General features: G+C 36.3%; 1 protein-coding gene across 4 annotated transcripts in view; it reads right to left on the reverse strand.

Annotated features, from left to right (window-relative positions):
* LOC121378858 (glutamine--fructose-6-phosphate aminotransferase [isomerizing] 2-like) overlaps positions 1 to 17,978 on the reverse strand; it is an 87,080-nt gene that overhangs the window by 12,395 nt on the left and 56,707 nt on the right. For 3 of the 4 annotated variants that reach the window (XM_041507203.1, XM_041507200.1, XM_041507201.1), the window contains 9 exons: positions 14,739 to 14,902; positions 10,376 to 10,569; positions 8,998 to 9,118; positions 8,659 to 8,816; positions 7,568 to 7,682; positions 6,780 to 6,907; positions 6,339 to 6,467; positions 5,163 to 5,201; positions 671 to 832 (listed from right to left, as the gene is read on the reverse strand). In XM_041507203.1, the coding sequence (XP_041363137.1) occupies positions 671 to 832; positions 5,163 to 5,201; positions 6,339 to 6,467; positions 6,780 to 6,907; positions 7,568 to 7,682; positions 8,659 to 8,816; positions 8,998 to 9,118; positions 10,376 to 10,569; positions 14,739 to 14,902 (1,210 nt within the window). Of the gene's footprint in view, positions 1 to 10; positions 173 to 670; positions 833 to 5,162; positions 5,202 to 6,338; positions 6,468 to 6,779; positions 6,908 to 7,567; positions 7,683 to 8,658; positions 8,817 to 8,997; positions 9,119 to 10,375; positions 10,570 to 14,738; positions 14,903 to 17,978 lie in introns of all 4 variants that reach the window. The other variant, XM_041507202.1, reaches the window with a different exon arrangement.

Consider the following 17,978-nt stretch of genomic DNA (forward strand, 5'->3'; position numbering starts at 1 on the left):
AAAAGCTTACATCGTATCCACGCAGCACCGCGATATGGAAAGAAAGAAGCTGCATGGGGATCACCGTTAGGATTCCCTGCAGACAGTCCACATTGGGCGGTAAGTCCAAGAATTTATAGGCAAAAGTTTGGGTCACTGTGTCGTTCTGGTTACAAATGATAATCGGGCGCCCCTATAAATAACAGGCACAAAATAAACATGGAGTTACAGTGACAGCTTGTATGTAAGCAGGCAAAACGAGAGCAAAAATACAGTAGTAAGCATACAAGCAAGATGGAGAATGATGTATTATGATAAGCTCTTATCATTCCATTCTGTAAATGATCTGATCCCGCATGGATTAACTTACCTTTTTCATGCCGTGTTTAAAGGAACAAAATGCTACTTACAATGTAGATGAACTTGAATATGCAACTGACCTATTGGCTAAAGGTCAAGTCAATTAATGCAACTGATTAGTACAAGGCAGCTACTCATGCAAATTCTATAGGATACATGCAAATTCTACAGGTTACATGCAAATTCAAGAGGTTACATGCAAAAGGCAGGGGTGGTTAAAAGAAAACCTCATGCAGCAGGTAAATATATATATAATATAATATATATATATGTATGTATGTCAAGCCGCATATACACATAATATATTATGCTGGTGCTCCATCATGCTCACATCATAATTTCTCGACTCAGCAATGTGTAGAGACAGCAGCTGCATGGGGATAACGGTTAGAACGCCCTGAAGGCAGTCTATATTGTGGGGGACTGCGATATGCTTTTTGGTTTGACTCTGTGTGTCAACATCGCCCATGTTGCATATCAATATAGGCTCGCCCTACAAGACAGAAGACAAAGAGCATGCAATGACGATAATACTTCAACATCAGCAGCCTGAGTTGGGATGGAAGTGGTAAACCTGAAGTGAGAGACATGCATGTGTTATGATGGTTAAAACAACACAAACAAGGCTAACTAATGAAGAAACCTCGGAAAGGAAGACTAATATTTTATGTCAGTCAATGAGAAAGCTCAAAATGTACACTGGTATTGTCGTAAATCAGTGAGAAATATAAAAATATAGACTGGTATTGTTATAAATCAGTGGGAAATATAGAAATGTAGTCTGGTATTGTCGTAAATCAGTGGGAAATATAAAAATGTAGACTGGTATTGTCGTAAATCAGTGAGAAATATAAAAATGTAGACTGGTAAAGTTATAAATCAGTGAGAAATATAAAAATATAGACTGGTATTGTTATAAATCAGTGAGAAATATAAAAATGTAGACCAGTTGGTATTGTTGTAAATCAGTGAAAAATATAAAAATGTAGACTGGTATTGTCGTAAATCGGTGTGAAATATAAAAATGTAGACTGGTATTGTTGTAAATCGGTGAGAAAGATAAAAATGTAGACTCATATTGTCGTAAATCAACAAGAAAGCTCAAACGACAGCGTGCCTGAACCGTAACTGGATAAAGTTGCATAAAAATAAAGTTACAATTAAATGAGGTCACCTAACAGTAACCCAATTATTTCAATTGATCAAATCCTGTTCTACATTTTGAGCTTCAACATGCTACAAAATAAAGTATCATATCCATCTAACAAAAACTAAATACAATTTTACGAGTATATATGTTATGTTAATAGAGTACACATATGACAATTTATCATACAACTACGTGTTAAATTGGTGGTATAAAATCAGGGCATACATCACATAACTATGACATAAGCATGGGTTAACATGGGTTTGAAGCTACTTTCACTTTCATCACAATTTACACAACCAAATATAGGTCCACATTAAAGCTGCAGCATAACAATAAAATAAATGACCTATTATCTGTATTAGTCTTACCAAAGGCTTGACATACACAATTTAACACACATTGTGTTGATATTTCCCATATTCACTATGCAATGCAATGAAATAGTGCAAATAATTAAATAAAGAAGGGACAAAGTTCTTGTATCAAACAAAAATATCTACCATTAAAAGGTAAAGCATGAGATTATAGAATCACAACATCAGGGTTTAAACTCAAACCACCAACAATTGTTAGAAGTTTCGCATATTTAGTCACAACATTATTTGATAGTTTGATTTTCATAACACATCAAAATGATCTAAGAGTTCATGCAGTTATTCTGAGAGTCAAACTCATTCTAATGATTCAAGATACAATTAACAGTGGTTCAAATGACACTGGTTCTAATACATATATATTACCTGGTTACCAATGATTCATTAACAGTGGTTCAAATGACACTGGTTCTAATACATATATATATATTAACTGGTTACCAATGATTCATTAACAGTGGTTCAAATGACACTGGTTCTAATACATATATATATTAACTGGTTACCAATGATTCATTAACAGTGGTTCAAATGACACTGGTTCTAATACATATATATTACCTGGTTACCAATGATTCATTAACAGTGGTTCAAATGACACTGGTTCTAATACATATATATTACCTGGTTACCAATGATTCATTAACAGTGGTTCAAATGACACTGGTTCTAATACATAATATATATTAACTGGTTACCAATGATTATTAAATAGTTTAAATTACTGGTTAATAATATTATAACAAATTGTGGTGTGGTGTGGTGTGGTGTGGTGTGGTGTGGTGTGGTGTGGTTTTGTTGTGTGATTTGTGTTATGTTGTGTGGCGTGTTATGGTGTTTTCTGTGTGTGGTGTGATGTTGTGTTATGGTGTGTGTGTGCATTCTGCTGTGCTGTGCTGTGCTGTGGTGTTTTGTGTGTATGTGATGCTGTTGTATTTTCTTTTGTTTTGTTTTGTTTTGTTGTGCTGTGTTATGTTGTGTGGTTTCATGTTGTGTTGTGTGGTGTTGTGTGGTGTGTGAATGTGTCAGTCAGTCAGTCAGTCAATCTATCAGTTGACATTACAAAAACATTTAATAAGTGGTTCATTAGCACTGATTCAAATAACTACACTAACACAGGTCATTAAGAACTCTCAGAAAACTACATCAATCTAAAAAATCTCATGTCAGTATAACACATAGAAAATCTTTAACAACATACATCATGCATGTTAGACAATAGACAAGAATGGAAATATTCCCATGTTAAATTAGCTGAAACTGTGCAAGGGTGTGAAGAAAGTTGGCGACAGCAATGAGGAATATGTGTGCAGGGAAAGATAACTCTCAGCCGTGTACACTGTCATGCAAACAAACAACCCAGCTCAGGCCTCATTCACTGAAGTTAAAGTTTGTTGTATTTCATGATATCATTGGATATTAATCATCAGCTATTGAATGTCAAAAGTTTTGTAATTTTTACATTCAATCTTAGATAGGGAACCCACTATATTTTTACATTAGTAGCAAGGGATCTTTTATATGCACCATCCCACAGACAGGATAGCACATATCACAGCCTTTGATATACCAGTCGGGGTGCACTGGCTGGAATGATGAATAGGCCAATGGGCCCACCGATGACGATCGATCCCAGACCGACCACGTATCAAGCGAGCGCTGTATCACTGGGCTACATTCCGCCCCAATTCATAAAACTCTCGTAACTTTGCGATATCGCAGTGCAATACAAAAACACTTGCAGGGACTATGCCCTGTTGCTAAGAGAGTTTGTGAATTAAGCCCCAGTTGTGCATTAGTATACAGGGCCATAACTAGTGGAGGCCAGGAGGGGTATCGGTTTTAGTATACAGGGCTATAACTAGTGGAGGCGAGGAGGAGCATCGGTTTTCCCTCCCTGCAAAATATGAAAAAGTGTCCCTTTTCATTTAAAGGTGCTATATGAAAAGTTGCAAAATGGTTGCTTTCCATTATAATTATTAATGAACTTGTACTTTGAAATACAAACATTATGCTGTCAACTATAAGCCCATCAAAATATTTTTTATTGGATAATCTTTCTAGGATAACCAACAGAATTGGGTGCACTCCATTTTGACGTTTTTAACTCGGGAATATAGTCGTACTGTTTACACAGCAAGCATCCACATTACAATTTCGATATTCTAGAGTTATTTAGGCAAACAGTATGTGCAGGATCAATTAATTTGTAGTTATTTATTCAGAAATAAATGTAAAAAGTAACCAAGAATGACAGCTGTAACCATGATATAGCACCCTTAAAACTGCTACTTTGGACTATCTTGAGAAGACCATGTATGAATGTATTACTGCGACCCAATTCTTTGTTACCATAGCACCCCCTAGTTAGTTGAGACTAGGTGTGACCTTGCATGGTATACAAGATGTACGAAATGCACATTGGCTAACATATTTTACATTAGATAACAAACATGGTCTGACCAAGTGTAAAACAAAATGTACACTATGTGTGACATTGTATAAACTATGTTACAAATGAAAATACATTGGGTTCTGGGTATTGTTTATCATGTCCCGATCCACTGAAACTTGAGACATGCCCAGTCCAGGTCGAGCTTATGGCTCTGCCAGCGACTAGATCTGGGGCAGGAGGAAGAGTTACAGCAGACAGGGTCTCATTCAATATTTGGGCTCTTCCACACTTGATCATATCGACTGGAGGGGGGGGGGGGGGGGGGGAGGAGGAGGAGTTACAGCAGACAGGGTCTCATTCAATATTTGGGCTCTTCCAGACTTGATCATATCGACTGGAGGGGGGGGGAGGGGGGAGGAGGAGGAGTTACAGCAGACAGGGTCTCATTCAATATTTGGGCTCTTCCACACTTGATCATATCGACTGGAGGGGGGGGGAGGGGGGAGGAGGAGGAGTTACAGCAGACAGGGTCTCATTCAATATTTGGGCTCTTCCAGACTTGATCATATCGACTGGAGGGGGGGGGAGGGGGGAGGAGGAGGAGTTACAGCAGACAGGGTCTCATTCAATATTTGGGCTCTTCCACACTTGATCATATCGACTGGAGGGGGGGGGGGGGGGGGGGGGAGGAGGTAATTTGTTTACCTACTGCCAACAACATAAAATATTTTCATTTACTCATTTATGCATGAGAGAGGGCAATGGCATCTAGAGGTGAATATAAAAATTAATGAATATATTGTGACATTTTACAATATAGAAGTGAAAATGTTTTAAGAATCATTAATCTATTATCTCTATATTTTGAAAGTGTAAAACTATTAGAACAAAGTGATCTTACACTTCTGGCTTTGACTTGCTGCAGGGCATTGATGCATTTCTGAAACAAACAACAAGTAATAGTTTACATTTTCATTTCAACTTATCTTCGTGCTTATATCCAATTAAAGTTCAAGCACACTCTCCTGGACACACACCTCAGCTATCTGGTCTGTCTGTCCAGGACAGTGGGTTAGTTGTTAGTGGTTAGTGAGAGAGAAGAGGGTATAGTGGTCTTACACCTTCCCATTGAGTCATTGAAACTCGCTCTGGGTGAGAGCTAGTACCGGGCTGCGAACCCTGTACCTACCAGCCTTATTTCCAATTGCTTAACCACGACACCACTGAGTGATTGAAACTCGCTCTGGGTGAGAGCTAGTACCGGGCTGCGAACCCTGTACCTACCAGCCTTATTTCCAATTGCTTAACCACGACACCATTGAGTCACTGAAACTCGCTCTGGGTGAGAGCTAGTACCGGGCTGCGAACCCTGTACCTACCAGCCTTATTTCCAATTGCTTAACCACGACACCATTGAGTCACTGAAACTCGCTCTGGGTGAGAGCTAGTACCGGGCTGCGAACCCTGTACCTACCAGCCTTATTTCCAATTGCTTAACCACGACACCACTGAGGCCAGTAATAGTTTACAACATGGCAGCCAACATCATACGTGCCATAACTCTACCAAAATTGATACAGAGAGGTGGAAATAAAATATGATTGTTAAAATGAGAACAATTTATTTCATACAATATAAAACTTGAAAACTAATGAATGTAACCATATAAAATGACAGTCAGACAGACAGACACAAATATATAGACACAGTCAGAAAGACAGACTGTGTTACTAACCGAATAGACTTTATTCTGAGTAATAATCAAAATAGGCATATATTTGTGTCCACCAGGTCAGAGGACCATGTTTGAACACAGACAGACAGACAGACAATGTTACTAACCGAATAGACTTTATCCTGTGTAATAATCATGATAACTGGCATGGCTTTGTCCACCAGGGCCAGAGGTCCATGTTTGAGTTCAGACAGACAGACACACACACAGACAGACATAGTTACTAACTGAATAGACTTTATCCTGTGTAATAATCATAACTGGCATGGCTTTGTCCACCAAGGTCAGAGGTCCATGTTTGAGTTCAGATAGACACACACACAGACAGACATAGTTACTAACCGAATAGACTTTATCCTGTGTAATAATCATGATAACTGGCATGGCTTTGTCCACCAAGGCCAGAGGTCCATGTTTGAGTTCACCGGCCAGGATACCCTCCGAGTGCATGTAGGTCAGCTCCTTAATTTTCTACAACACAAAACAGATGTCAGCTTCTTATATAGGCATAAAGAGAGTGAGTTATATTTTATTATCTTATGTACTATTCAAGACATCTTTGTATTGTGACCTACCAGAGCTCCTTGAGGTTGTGACCTACCAGAGTTCATTCAAGTTATGACCTACCAGAGCTCCCTCAAGTTGTGACCTACCAGAGCTCCTTCATTTTGTGACCTACCAGAGCTCCCTCAAGTTGTGACCTACCAGAGTTCCCTCAAGTTGCGACCTACCAGAGCTCCCTCAAGTTGCGACCTACCAGAGCTCCCTCAAGTTGTGACCTACCAGAGCTCCTTCCAGACAGGTTGCGTAATTGTAGCCACGCCCCATCACGAGGAGACTCTTCTGCTCAAACAACTCCTTAGCCAGCTCCTGGATTTGATTGTCCTTCTTGAGAACTTCACGGATTTGTTCTGTGAATAAACCACACAGAAGTTACACTTTTTATTTCCAGGTTAAAACACACATAACTCACTTCCCTAATTTGCTCTGCATAATCACAAACATTACATTTTTATTTGTCATGTTAAACAATACATAAGTTACTTCCTAGATTTGTCCTAAAAAAACAAAACATAACTACACTTTATTAATTTGCCCTGAATAAATACACAAGATACAATTCTTTGATTTGCCCTGAATAAAAACATAAATGACTTCCTGAATTAAACTACTTTAAATTACTTTTTGGCAAACAACCATCTAAAGAGTAATTTTGTCAAACTGAGAATTCCAATTCTATTGAGGGTTTGTTTTAAAGGATTGTATGCCAAAATATTTTGGCATTAAAAATTCAGAAATAGGTTAATATTTCCATAACTATCAATGTTCACATGCATTTAATAATTTCTATAAAGCTATAATATCAGCTTGGTTTGATGAAAGTTTGAGAAGAAAACAAACCTGGCAGTTTCTCGAGTTAAACTCATATTGTCTATGAAGCTATAATATCAGCTTGGTTTGATGAAAGTTTGAGAAGAAAACAAACCTGGCAGTTTCTTGAGTTAAACTCATATTGTCTATGAAGCTATAATATCAGCTTGGTTTGATGAAAGTTTGAGAAGAAAACAAACCTGGCAGTTTCTTGAGACCCTGGATAATTTCCTTCCTGCGTTCCTGCATAGAGATTCTGTCTTCACACATCGTCAGTCCAAACATAACGAGTGAGATAAACTGACTGGTGTATGCCTGGTGGGTGAAACAATAAATATATAGTCAATCCAAACATAATGAGCGTGATAAACTGACTGGTGTATGCCTGGTGGGTGACACAATAAATATATAGTCAATCCAAACATAATGAGCGAGATAAACTGACTGGTGTATGCCTGGTGGGTGACACAATAAATATATAGTCAATCCAAACATAACGAGCGTGATAAACTGACTGGTGTATGCCTGGTGGGGAAACAATAAATATATAGTCAATCGAAACATAACGAGCGAGATAAACTGGCTGGTTGGGGGAGGGGGGAATAAATAAATAAATAAACTCTTGTACTAGCCTAAACAATAATGAAAAAGTGATTTTTATTCAATACTCTGGTAGTTTTTGATCATAATTAAAATTTACATTAAATTCAGATGTGAACCTGATTAATGCTGACACCCAAGAGTCAAGTCTTAAGTCATCTGAAAATGTGTGCCAGCACAAACCAGCAGATATGACCGTCTTATCGGCTTTATGGGATGGTCTTGTCTGTATTACTCAAGTTTTATATGGGGCAAAAAACCCAGCAAATGAGACACGACCGATGAGTCATTCCCAGCAGCTTCTACTGACTGATCTGTCGAGATTCAATGCTGACAAGACCATTGTGTTGGTAGATGTGCTTGGTATCGTGACTTTCGAGAGCATTGATATGTCATTTTCTTTCATAATAATACAATTCCACTATACTTGTCAGGTATTTGGTGATGGTGAGTTACACTGTCTGATATTTTCTTTCATAATAATACAATTCCACTATACTTGTCAGGTATTTGGTGATGGTGAGTTACACTGTCTGATATTTTCTTTCATAATAATAATAATAATAATAATAATAATAGTATTCCATCTGTTTGATGTCTATGATATTTTCTTTCATAATAATAATAGTTATTTTATTATTCCACCTATCTGATGGTCAGGTATATTGTCTATATTTCCCCTCGAACTGACCTTGGTGCTGGCCACCCCAATTTCGGGTCCAGCGTTGACGTGCACCCCGCAGTGAGATTCCCGACAGATGCTGCTGCCCACCACATTGGTGACGCCGACGATGAGAGCACCGCGCTGTTTGCAGTAGCGCAGAGCCAGAAGAGTGTCGGCCGTCTCACCTACAATTGGCAACAATACATTAAAACAAATATTATACAGTGAGATTCTAACGACACCCAGTCAACAAAGAGTTATCATGGATTTTTTCCATCATATAGAACATATATTAACACCTCAACACATTGTGAAATACATAACACCCCAGCACATTGTGTGAGACAAGGCGGCGACGTGACACACCTGACTGGCTGACAAAGAAACAGACGTCGTCGCGGAAGACGGGCGTGCTGCGGTCGAGGAAGTCGCTGGCTCGCTCCACCATCACGGGCAGCTCGGTCAGCTCCTCCAGCAGCTGTCTCGTCTGGAACAAACCAAACAAACGTCTGGGTAACTACACCTCAGCACATGGTAAATCATGGCCATTTGGGGCCCAACACAGGATCATTATCTGTAGACACTTTACTGGTTGTAATCTGTAACACTAGAATTGGTTGGTGTTAGTACCAGATTACTTTCACTGTATGATTTGATGCACCAGATCAATTGTACTATTAGTCTTTGAAATACTGGTCTATATATATATATATCTAGTAGGGTAGTCATAGAAGGGGAGTGGTTAAGCCAAGTTTCACTGTATATTAACAAGTTTCTGTTGGTGGACTATTAGTCTCCGAGTACATCATATCAGCCCCATTGCAATTTTAAAAAATTGCTGTATATACAGTGCAACCTGTCTAAACCAGACCCTAAGTAATCAGACTCCTGTCAAAACCGGCCAAATTTCATGGTTATGAATGTTTTATTTCTCTAAAATGCAACCCTGTAAACACTAGATCCTGTCTGAATTGGATAAACAAAACCGTTAAACTAGTTTCAAACTGAGTCTTTGACAGTACACATTCTGAAATAGTGATTAAACTGTTTTAATTCGACAATTCAGCATTCTATCCACTCAGTCACTGTAACGTCAACAAAAAGGTGTTTTACAATTTAAAACATTCAGAACCATCAAACATAGCCGGTTTTGGCACGATTCCCGTTTATTCAGGTCTCGTTTACAGCAATTTTTAAAACTGCCACGGGGCTAATGGCCGAGTAGATAGGATGCTGAATTGTCCAATGCCATGCAAATCGGTGCCGTAGGTTCGAAACCTGCCAACTGACACTCTTGTTTTTTTTAGATACAAGGTTTCTAGAATTTTTATAAAATCCACTAGCCATGGGATCAGTGATTTATAAAATCCACTAGCCATGGGATCAGTGATTTATAAAATCCACTAGCCATGGGATCAGTGATTTAAAAAAATTACTAGCCATGATTAAAAATTCACTAGCCCTACTTTACATTAAGTTAATACAATTTTACTAAATAATAGTAATAATCAGATATGTCACCTAAACAGGAAGATAGAGCTTAAAACACTAATATTGGGGGGTTGAGGTGGGGCCAGGATATTCATATTTACAAAATAGACTTAACAGCAACATTTGACAATTTTGTTTTTTCATTACCCGTCGGGCATGGCAATAGTTATTTACTAGCCCAACACTGAATATCACTAGCCATGAGGGTGGGGTTACAATAATCTAGAAGCCCTGAGATATTATGGTTACTAACGGCGACACAGCTGTGGAAGCTCGTCCCGCAGGCGATGAATAGCATTCTGCGACAGCGCCGGATCTCGTGCATGTAGTCCTTGAGTCCTCCGAGCTGTACGAGATTCGTCTCGAAGTTCATGCGGCCCCGCATCGTGTTCACCACAGACTCGGGCTGCTCAAAGATCTCCTTCTGCATGAACGAACTGAAGTTTCCTACAAATATAATAACATCAGAAAATCACTGGAAAGTAAACAGAAATGTGCCAAATTGAAGTTTCCTACCAAAAAATAATAATAGAAAATCACTGGAAAGTAACCAGAAATATGCCAAATTGAAGTTTCCTACCAACAAATAATAATAGAAAATCACTGAGAAAGTAACCAGATATGTGCCAAACTAAAATTTATTTAAAAAGTTAATTACATCAGAAAATCACTGTTAACTAACCATGTTTCTATCAAAACAATCAAATCAAAATAGTAACCAGAAATGTGTCACACTAAAATTTTCTAAACAAAAACCAAAAACAAACAAATAAAGATTAAGAAATCAGACAAGTCACCAAAGCTGTTTAAAACAAAAATTACCTACAAAACACAACTGAAAATCAATGAAAAGTAGCCCATGTTGTGCCAAACTGATATTTGTTTTTACAAAATACAAAAGAAAGTCACTTTAGAGTAATTTTAAAATAATCATTTAATAATTTAGAATGCACTGCCCAACATGAAAGAGTTTTCAAAGTGACTTTGTAACACTAGCATTTTCCACAAAAAAACCTACAGTTGGCAGCGTATGAAACCCCCCCCCACCCCCCCCCACCCCCCACCCCCACAAAAACCTTACACTGACAGGCATCAAAACACTTCTTGAATAGGTACAATTCAAAATGTCTATAATTATTACATTTCCTTAATATACTATAAAATCTAATGAGATTATTGGGTTCAAATTGGTGCATGGGCTTAAAATGGTAAAGAGTTTAAAGTATGCAAGTCATAATTATAATGTTAATGAGGTGATATTAGTTGAACATTTCTGTAAACTAATACCAATACTATAACAGATTACATATTTTTGTCATTTCTCAAACATTCCATGACTGTATATAAATGTATGATTTGAATATTACTAAATAAAAGGTATCCAATTATCAAACTCTTAATTTAAAGTTGGAGTATATATATAGTTTATTCATCTAATAAATATTTTATGAAGCATATCTTAATTATTGTTGATTAGTACTGCAACAAGATTTTTCATTTATATCAAACATATTGAAAAATGTTGAAGTTTGATTTACCAACCCCAAGAGAACATTATTTCCTCATTGGCTACTGGAAAAGTTGATTAAAGTTGATTAAAGTTGATTAAAGTTGATTAAAGTTGATTTTCTTTAATGACACCTTTAGAGCACATTCATTTATTCATTATCGGCTACTGGATGTCAAACATTGGGTAATTCTGACATATAGAGTCACTATTGTTTTCCACTCATAGCAATGAATCGTTTATCACTTCCCAACAAACAAGACAGCACATACCATGGTCTTTGATATATCAGTCATGAGACACTGAAACCCAATGGGTCCACTGACATGGTTCAAAAGCATATTAAAAGTAACATTTTAAATTCTGACCATTTTACAAACATGACTGCTAGAAATCTTTATGAATAAATACCAATCATCTTTATTTAAAACAAACTCCCACATTGCACTGAACTCTCCACTTATTTGAAAATTTATTAAGAGGGTCGAAAATCAGTGAAAGTCAGTAAAATGTTACCAAGTGCTAGAATGTTCTATTTATTACCAAATTTAGCTGTTTACAAAATTAAATAAGACTTGAAATCAGTCTGTCTGCAGGGGATTATTATTGCAAAATACATCTCGAACTCTCAAAGCATCAAAAACAAATTTACTTAATTTTCATTTATAAGCATTACTTTTTGTATTCAGAAAGATTATCATTTGGTTCAGATTCAGGTTCAGATCTGTATTGTTTTTGCAGATATTTGATTCTTAAATCATTATACAATGTACATAAAAAAAATGAAATGGAATTCCTCTTCAACTGTATGAAGACAGAAAGGACAATCTAACAATTCATATGTATCACTACAATGTTATGTTGATTAACCATTCTTGTAAATATACATCAGATTCTGTAAGTCATCATTTCAAACAGCCAAAGCCATTACGACATGACACATTTTCCATCTGACTTGCCCAATTCTGTTTCCCTTTACAAACATTTTTTACAGAGCATTATATATGTTTACTTGCATAATCTAGTAGAAGGTAATTGCAACAGGTGTGTCCAATATTTAACACATTCAATAATCATTGTGATACAGAGGATATCTGACAGTTTGTGCATACACTTTAAGATTGGGTGCATGTGATGGCACAGATAGAACACGTACTGGCGTTTGAAGGTGCCAAAAAGAGGGTGGGGGGTGGGGGGTGGGCCACACTTTTATATTTACACACTTTTACACTATTATAAAGCAAATATAAAGCAAAATATCTGAAAAGTGTGGGGGGGGCACATGCTGCCTCCCCCCCTCCCCCCCCCACACTTCCTACGCTGGTGTAGAACATGTTTGCTTGGAAATGTATGCACCTTTCAGTTTCAGTAACCTTTGAAAGACCTCATACTTCAAGTGAGCATGTCAGGTACAACTTGACAGCCAAAACGTTTGAACAAATGTTGACTGTTGAACGAACCCAGTTTGTATAATGATCTAACAATCTGAATAACTGTACCTTTTGCTTTTGTCACAGCATGATGCAGAGCAAAATGCTTACTTAGTTTTGTAGTGAAGTTCATACCAAGAAATCTAGAACTATTAACAACTTTAATTTTGGAATTTCCATATTTCTATTTTTCTCTAACTGACAGGCACCCACCATTTCTAAAAACAACAATATTTGTCTTTTTCAAATTAAGTGTCAAGTAAAACCTATCAGCAGCTTTCTTTAAATGATTAATTAGTGTCAGTAACCCTGATGGGTGGAGTATGTGAGTAATAAGTAACTCAATAAAGATGGGCAAAATCTGAACCTTCCACGAGACCATGCAGAAAAAGTATTTACTATAGAATGTAATATTTCATTTCAATGTATAATATTATAATAAATTTGCTTAACCAATCATTAAATTCACAGATGGGGGGGGGGGGGGGGGGGGGGGGGGGGGAAAGCTATAACCTGACAATTTCCAAAACTGTATTTTTGATCAAAAACATGATTTGTGCTGCATTATATTATTATTATTATTTAAAAGTGAGTGAAATTGAAACACTTTTCAAGAACAACATAGATAAAAGTAATTTTTGTAGATCATGAAATTGAATCACTTTGGAGGATTTCCAGGACATATCAGACACCTGTATGTTTAGTTGATTCACTTTGGAGGATTTCCAGGACATATCAGACACCTGTATGTTTAGTTGATTCACTTTGGAGGATTTCCAGGACATATCAGACACCTGTATGTTTAGTTGATTCACTTTGGAGGATTTCCAAGACATATCAGACACCTGTATGTTTAGTTGATTCACTTTGGTAGGTATCGAGTTCTCGATCCAGTCCCGGATCTAATCCAGGTCAGTAGCACCAGGCCCATCAGGATGTTGAAGTCACATACCTTCACAAGTGAGCCATGAATGATGAATGTCAAATCCGGGAAAGGCCGTGAAATATATACTACTCCGCACAAATACAAATAACACAAAGAAAATAACAACAATAAACATGTGAAAACGCTTGTGCTCAAACCTTAACTCAATATACAGGCATGGAAATGTACATACCAGTATACTATCAATACCTCACATTTTTTAAACAAATCTAGGTTTTACTTGTTTTTCATTCTACGGACCTCAGTCTTTATCACTGTGTTGAAGACTGACCCCACAATCTATAAGCCTTCATTTATGATGCAAATGCAATAAACTAAAATTATATTTTACTCTCTTAAATACAATTCATCCTTAGAGTGGGATCCTTTTGTATTTCAACAGTTTTGGGATTATTTGGGGAGCTTGTTTTTTTTTAACATTTTTATTACTACATATGGTTCATGAAAATTCATGAAATGAAAAACTGAAAAGTCAGTTATTTAGCATTATGATAACCTGCCTGTTACTAAATAAAAACAAAAGGATGGAATAAAAAGTTTGATGACAATTCTGTATAAAAGCATATATTAGTTATGTCAAAACAAGATGCATGATACTGGTAAATGTAAATAACAAGACTTACTTGTCTTCTATACCGGGGCAGAAAACCTGTATACAGTAGATGAAAATGTTTACTTTTATAAACTCTTCCCCCCAATCACTGTAAAACTGTGATATTACAGAATGCCAGACCTTTCATGATTTCCTGTATTTCCATCTTGAGGGTAATGACTTCGCGGGTGGTTGAGTCATCGATGCTGCGTGACACACGGTGGATCGTCAATCGTCCATTCTCTACAGCGGCTACGTCATCGTCTTCCATGAAAATCACTTGATTTGTATGTTCAATGACAGCACTGCAAGACAAACACACTTTAAATACTGGCTGCTGTTAAATATATGCATTCAAAAAGTAATTTCATTAACACATGAAAATAATGAAACATGAGATACGTGTATTATACGTCATTATTCTCCACAAATGGCAAATTTCATTAAGTATATATTTGATTATTCTCCACAAATGACAAATTTCATTAAGTATGTATTTGATTATTCTCCACAAATGGCATATTTCATTAAGTATATATTTGATTATTCTCCACAAATGGCATATTTCATTAAGTATATATTTGATTATTCTCCACAAATGGCATATCAGCTGATGAGATGTATGTACAAGGCATATCGTAAAGATGCATTCATTAGAGATATCGTAAAGATGCATTCATTAGAGATGTATGTACAAGGCATATCGTAAAGATGCATTCATTAGAGATGTATGTACAAGGCATATCGTAAAGATGCATTCATTAGAGATGTATGTACAAGGCATACCGTAAAGATGCATTCATTAGAGATGTATGTACAAGGCATATCGTAAAGATGCATTCATTAGAGATGTATGTACAAGGCATATCGTAAAGATGCATTCATTAGAGATGTATGTACAAGGCATATCGTAAAGATGCATTCATTAGAGATGTATGTACAAGGCATACCGTAAAGATGCATTCATTAGAGATGTATGTACAAGGCATATCGTAAAGATGCATTCATTAGAGATATCGTAAAGATGCATTCATTAGAGATGTATGTACAAGGCATATCGTAAAGATGCATTCATTAGAGATGTATGTACAAGGCATACCGTAAAGATGCATTCATTAGAGATGTATGTACAAGGCATACCGTAAAGATGCATTCATTAGAGATGTATGTACAAGGCATATCGTAAAGATGCATTCATTAGAGATGTATGTACAAGGCATACCGTAAAGATGCATTCATTAGAGATGTATGTACAAGGCATATCGTAAAGATGCATTCATTAAACACTTCTCATTTTGGAATACTAGTACATTGTATATCAATGACAAATATTACTAACAAATAAATGAATGGATGGATGTTTAACGACACCTCAGAACAAAAAATACATCGGTTATTGGCTGTCAAACTAAGGTAAAATGCATATATGAAATGATATATAAAATATATAATATATATAAATATATACATCAATATAAAAAGTCGTGTTAAATTAAAACAGTGTAAACTTAAGAACTATGTACTAACAAACAAATTTAAAACATGAAAGTTAAAGTACAATGTAGCAATTTCAGTCCTTTAAAAAAAATCTAATACTCTATTGCAGTACCTCAAAAGATGCATATAAACTACACCAATTATATTTTTTCAACAATAATTTCTTTTTATTACAAGTGTTTTTTTTTTTAAGTCAGTCTACCATAAAATAATTTTTTAAATAATATTAAATAGCTGATGTATACAATGTCATATGTAGTAAACAAAATAAACGAGTATTCATACACATACCTGCATGTTTGAATGGCAATTCCTAATTTGTTTGTTGGTAAATAAATCGATGGTAAGAGTGTGTATGTCTTATATAATACATAGGTATATCATGGCAATTTTTTTTTTCTCAGACAGGGATGTGACATTATTATGGGATGTACGTGTCTACATTACCCAAGCATTAACTGAGGCAACACAAACAAATCTCGTTTAAAAAATTGGCAACTTGTCAACTATTCTCCCGCCTACAAGCTTTGAATCAACGGACTGGTACCTATCGTTAAAGCAATCATTACAACATATCAAAGAAACTCTTCCTCAATGTTAACACTGGCGTGAGACCTGATATGTCACAGTCCACGAGAATTAAATTAAAGGCAATCACCTCAGTTATTAGGCAGTCTAAAAATAGTGTGTTTGTATTTTAACTAGGAGTTTATTAAAACTGTAGATGTGTTTGTATTTTGTATTAGTAACAGACATCATGTTGAGGTGAGACTAGGAGTTTATTAAAAATGTAGGTGTGTTTGTATTTTGTATCAGTAACTGACAGCATGTTGAGGTGAGACTAGGAGTTTATTAAAACTGTAGATGTGTTTGTATTTTGTATCAGTAACTGACAGCATGTTGAGGTGAGCTAGGAGTTTATTAAAACTAGGTGTGTTTGTATTTTGTATCAGTAACTGACAGCATGTTGAGGTGAGACTAGGAGTTTATTAAAACTAGGTGTGTTTGTATTTTGTATCAGTAACTGACAGCATGTTGAGGTGAGACTAGGAGTTTATTAAAACTAGGTGTGTTTGTATTTTGTATCAGTAACTGACAGCATGTTGAGGTGAGACTAGGAGTTTATTAAAACTAGGTGTGTTTGTATTTTGTATCAGTAACTGACAGCATGTTGAGGTGAGACTAGGAGTTTATTAAAACTAGGTGTGTTTGTATTTTGTATCAGTAACTGACAGCATGTTGAGGCGAGACTAGGAGTTTATTAAAACTGTAGGTGTGTTTGTATTTTGTATCAGTAACTGACAGCATGCTGAGGCGAGACTAGGAGTTTATTAAAACTGTAGGTGTGTTTGTATTTTGTATCAGTAACTGACAGCATGCTGAGGCGAGACTAGGAGTTTATTAAAACTGAAGGTGTGTTTGTATTTTGTATCAGTAACTGACAGCATGTTGAGGCGAGACTAGGAGTTTATTAAAACTAGGTGTGTTTGTATTTTGTATCAGTAACTGACAGCATGTTGAGGTGAGACTAGGAGTTTATTAAAACTAGGTGTGTTTGTATTTTGTATCAGTAACTGACAGCATGTTGAGGTGAGACTAGGAGTTTATTAAAACTAGGTGTGTTTGTATTTTGTATCAGTAACTGACAGCATGTTGAGGTGAGACTAGGAGTTTATTAAAACTAGGTGTGTTTGTATTTTGTATCAGTAACTGACAGCATGTTGAGGTGAGACTAGGAGTTTATTAAAACTAGGTGTGTTTGTATTTTGTATCAGTAACTGACAGCATGTTGAGGCGAGACTAGGAGTTTATTAAAACTAGGTGTGTTTGTATTTTGTATCAGTAACTGACAGCATGTTGAGGTGAGACTAGGAGTTTATTAAA

This window comes from Gigantopelta aegis, chromosome 8 (genome assembly GCF_016097555.1).
Source record: "Gigantopelta aegis isolate Gae_Host chromosome 8, Gae_host_genome, whole genome shotgun sequence".
Classification (NCBI taxonomy): Eukaryota; Metazoa; Mollusca; class Gastropoda; order Neomphalida; family Peltospiridae; genus Gigantopelta; species Gigantopelta aegis.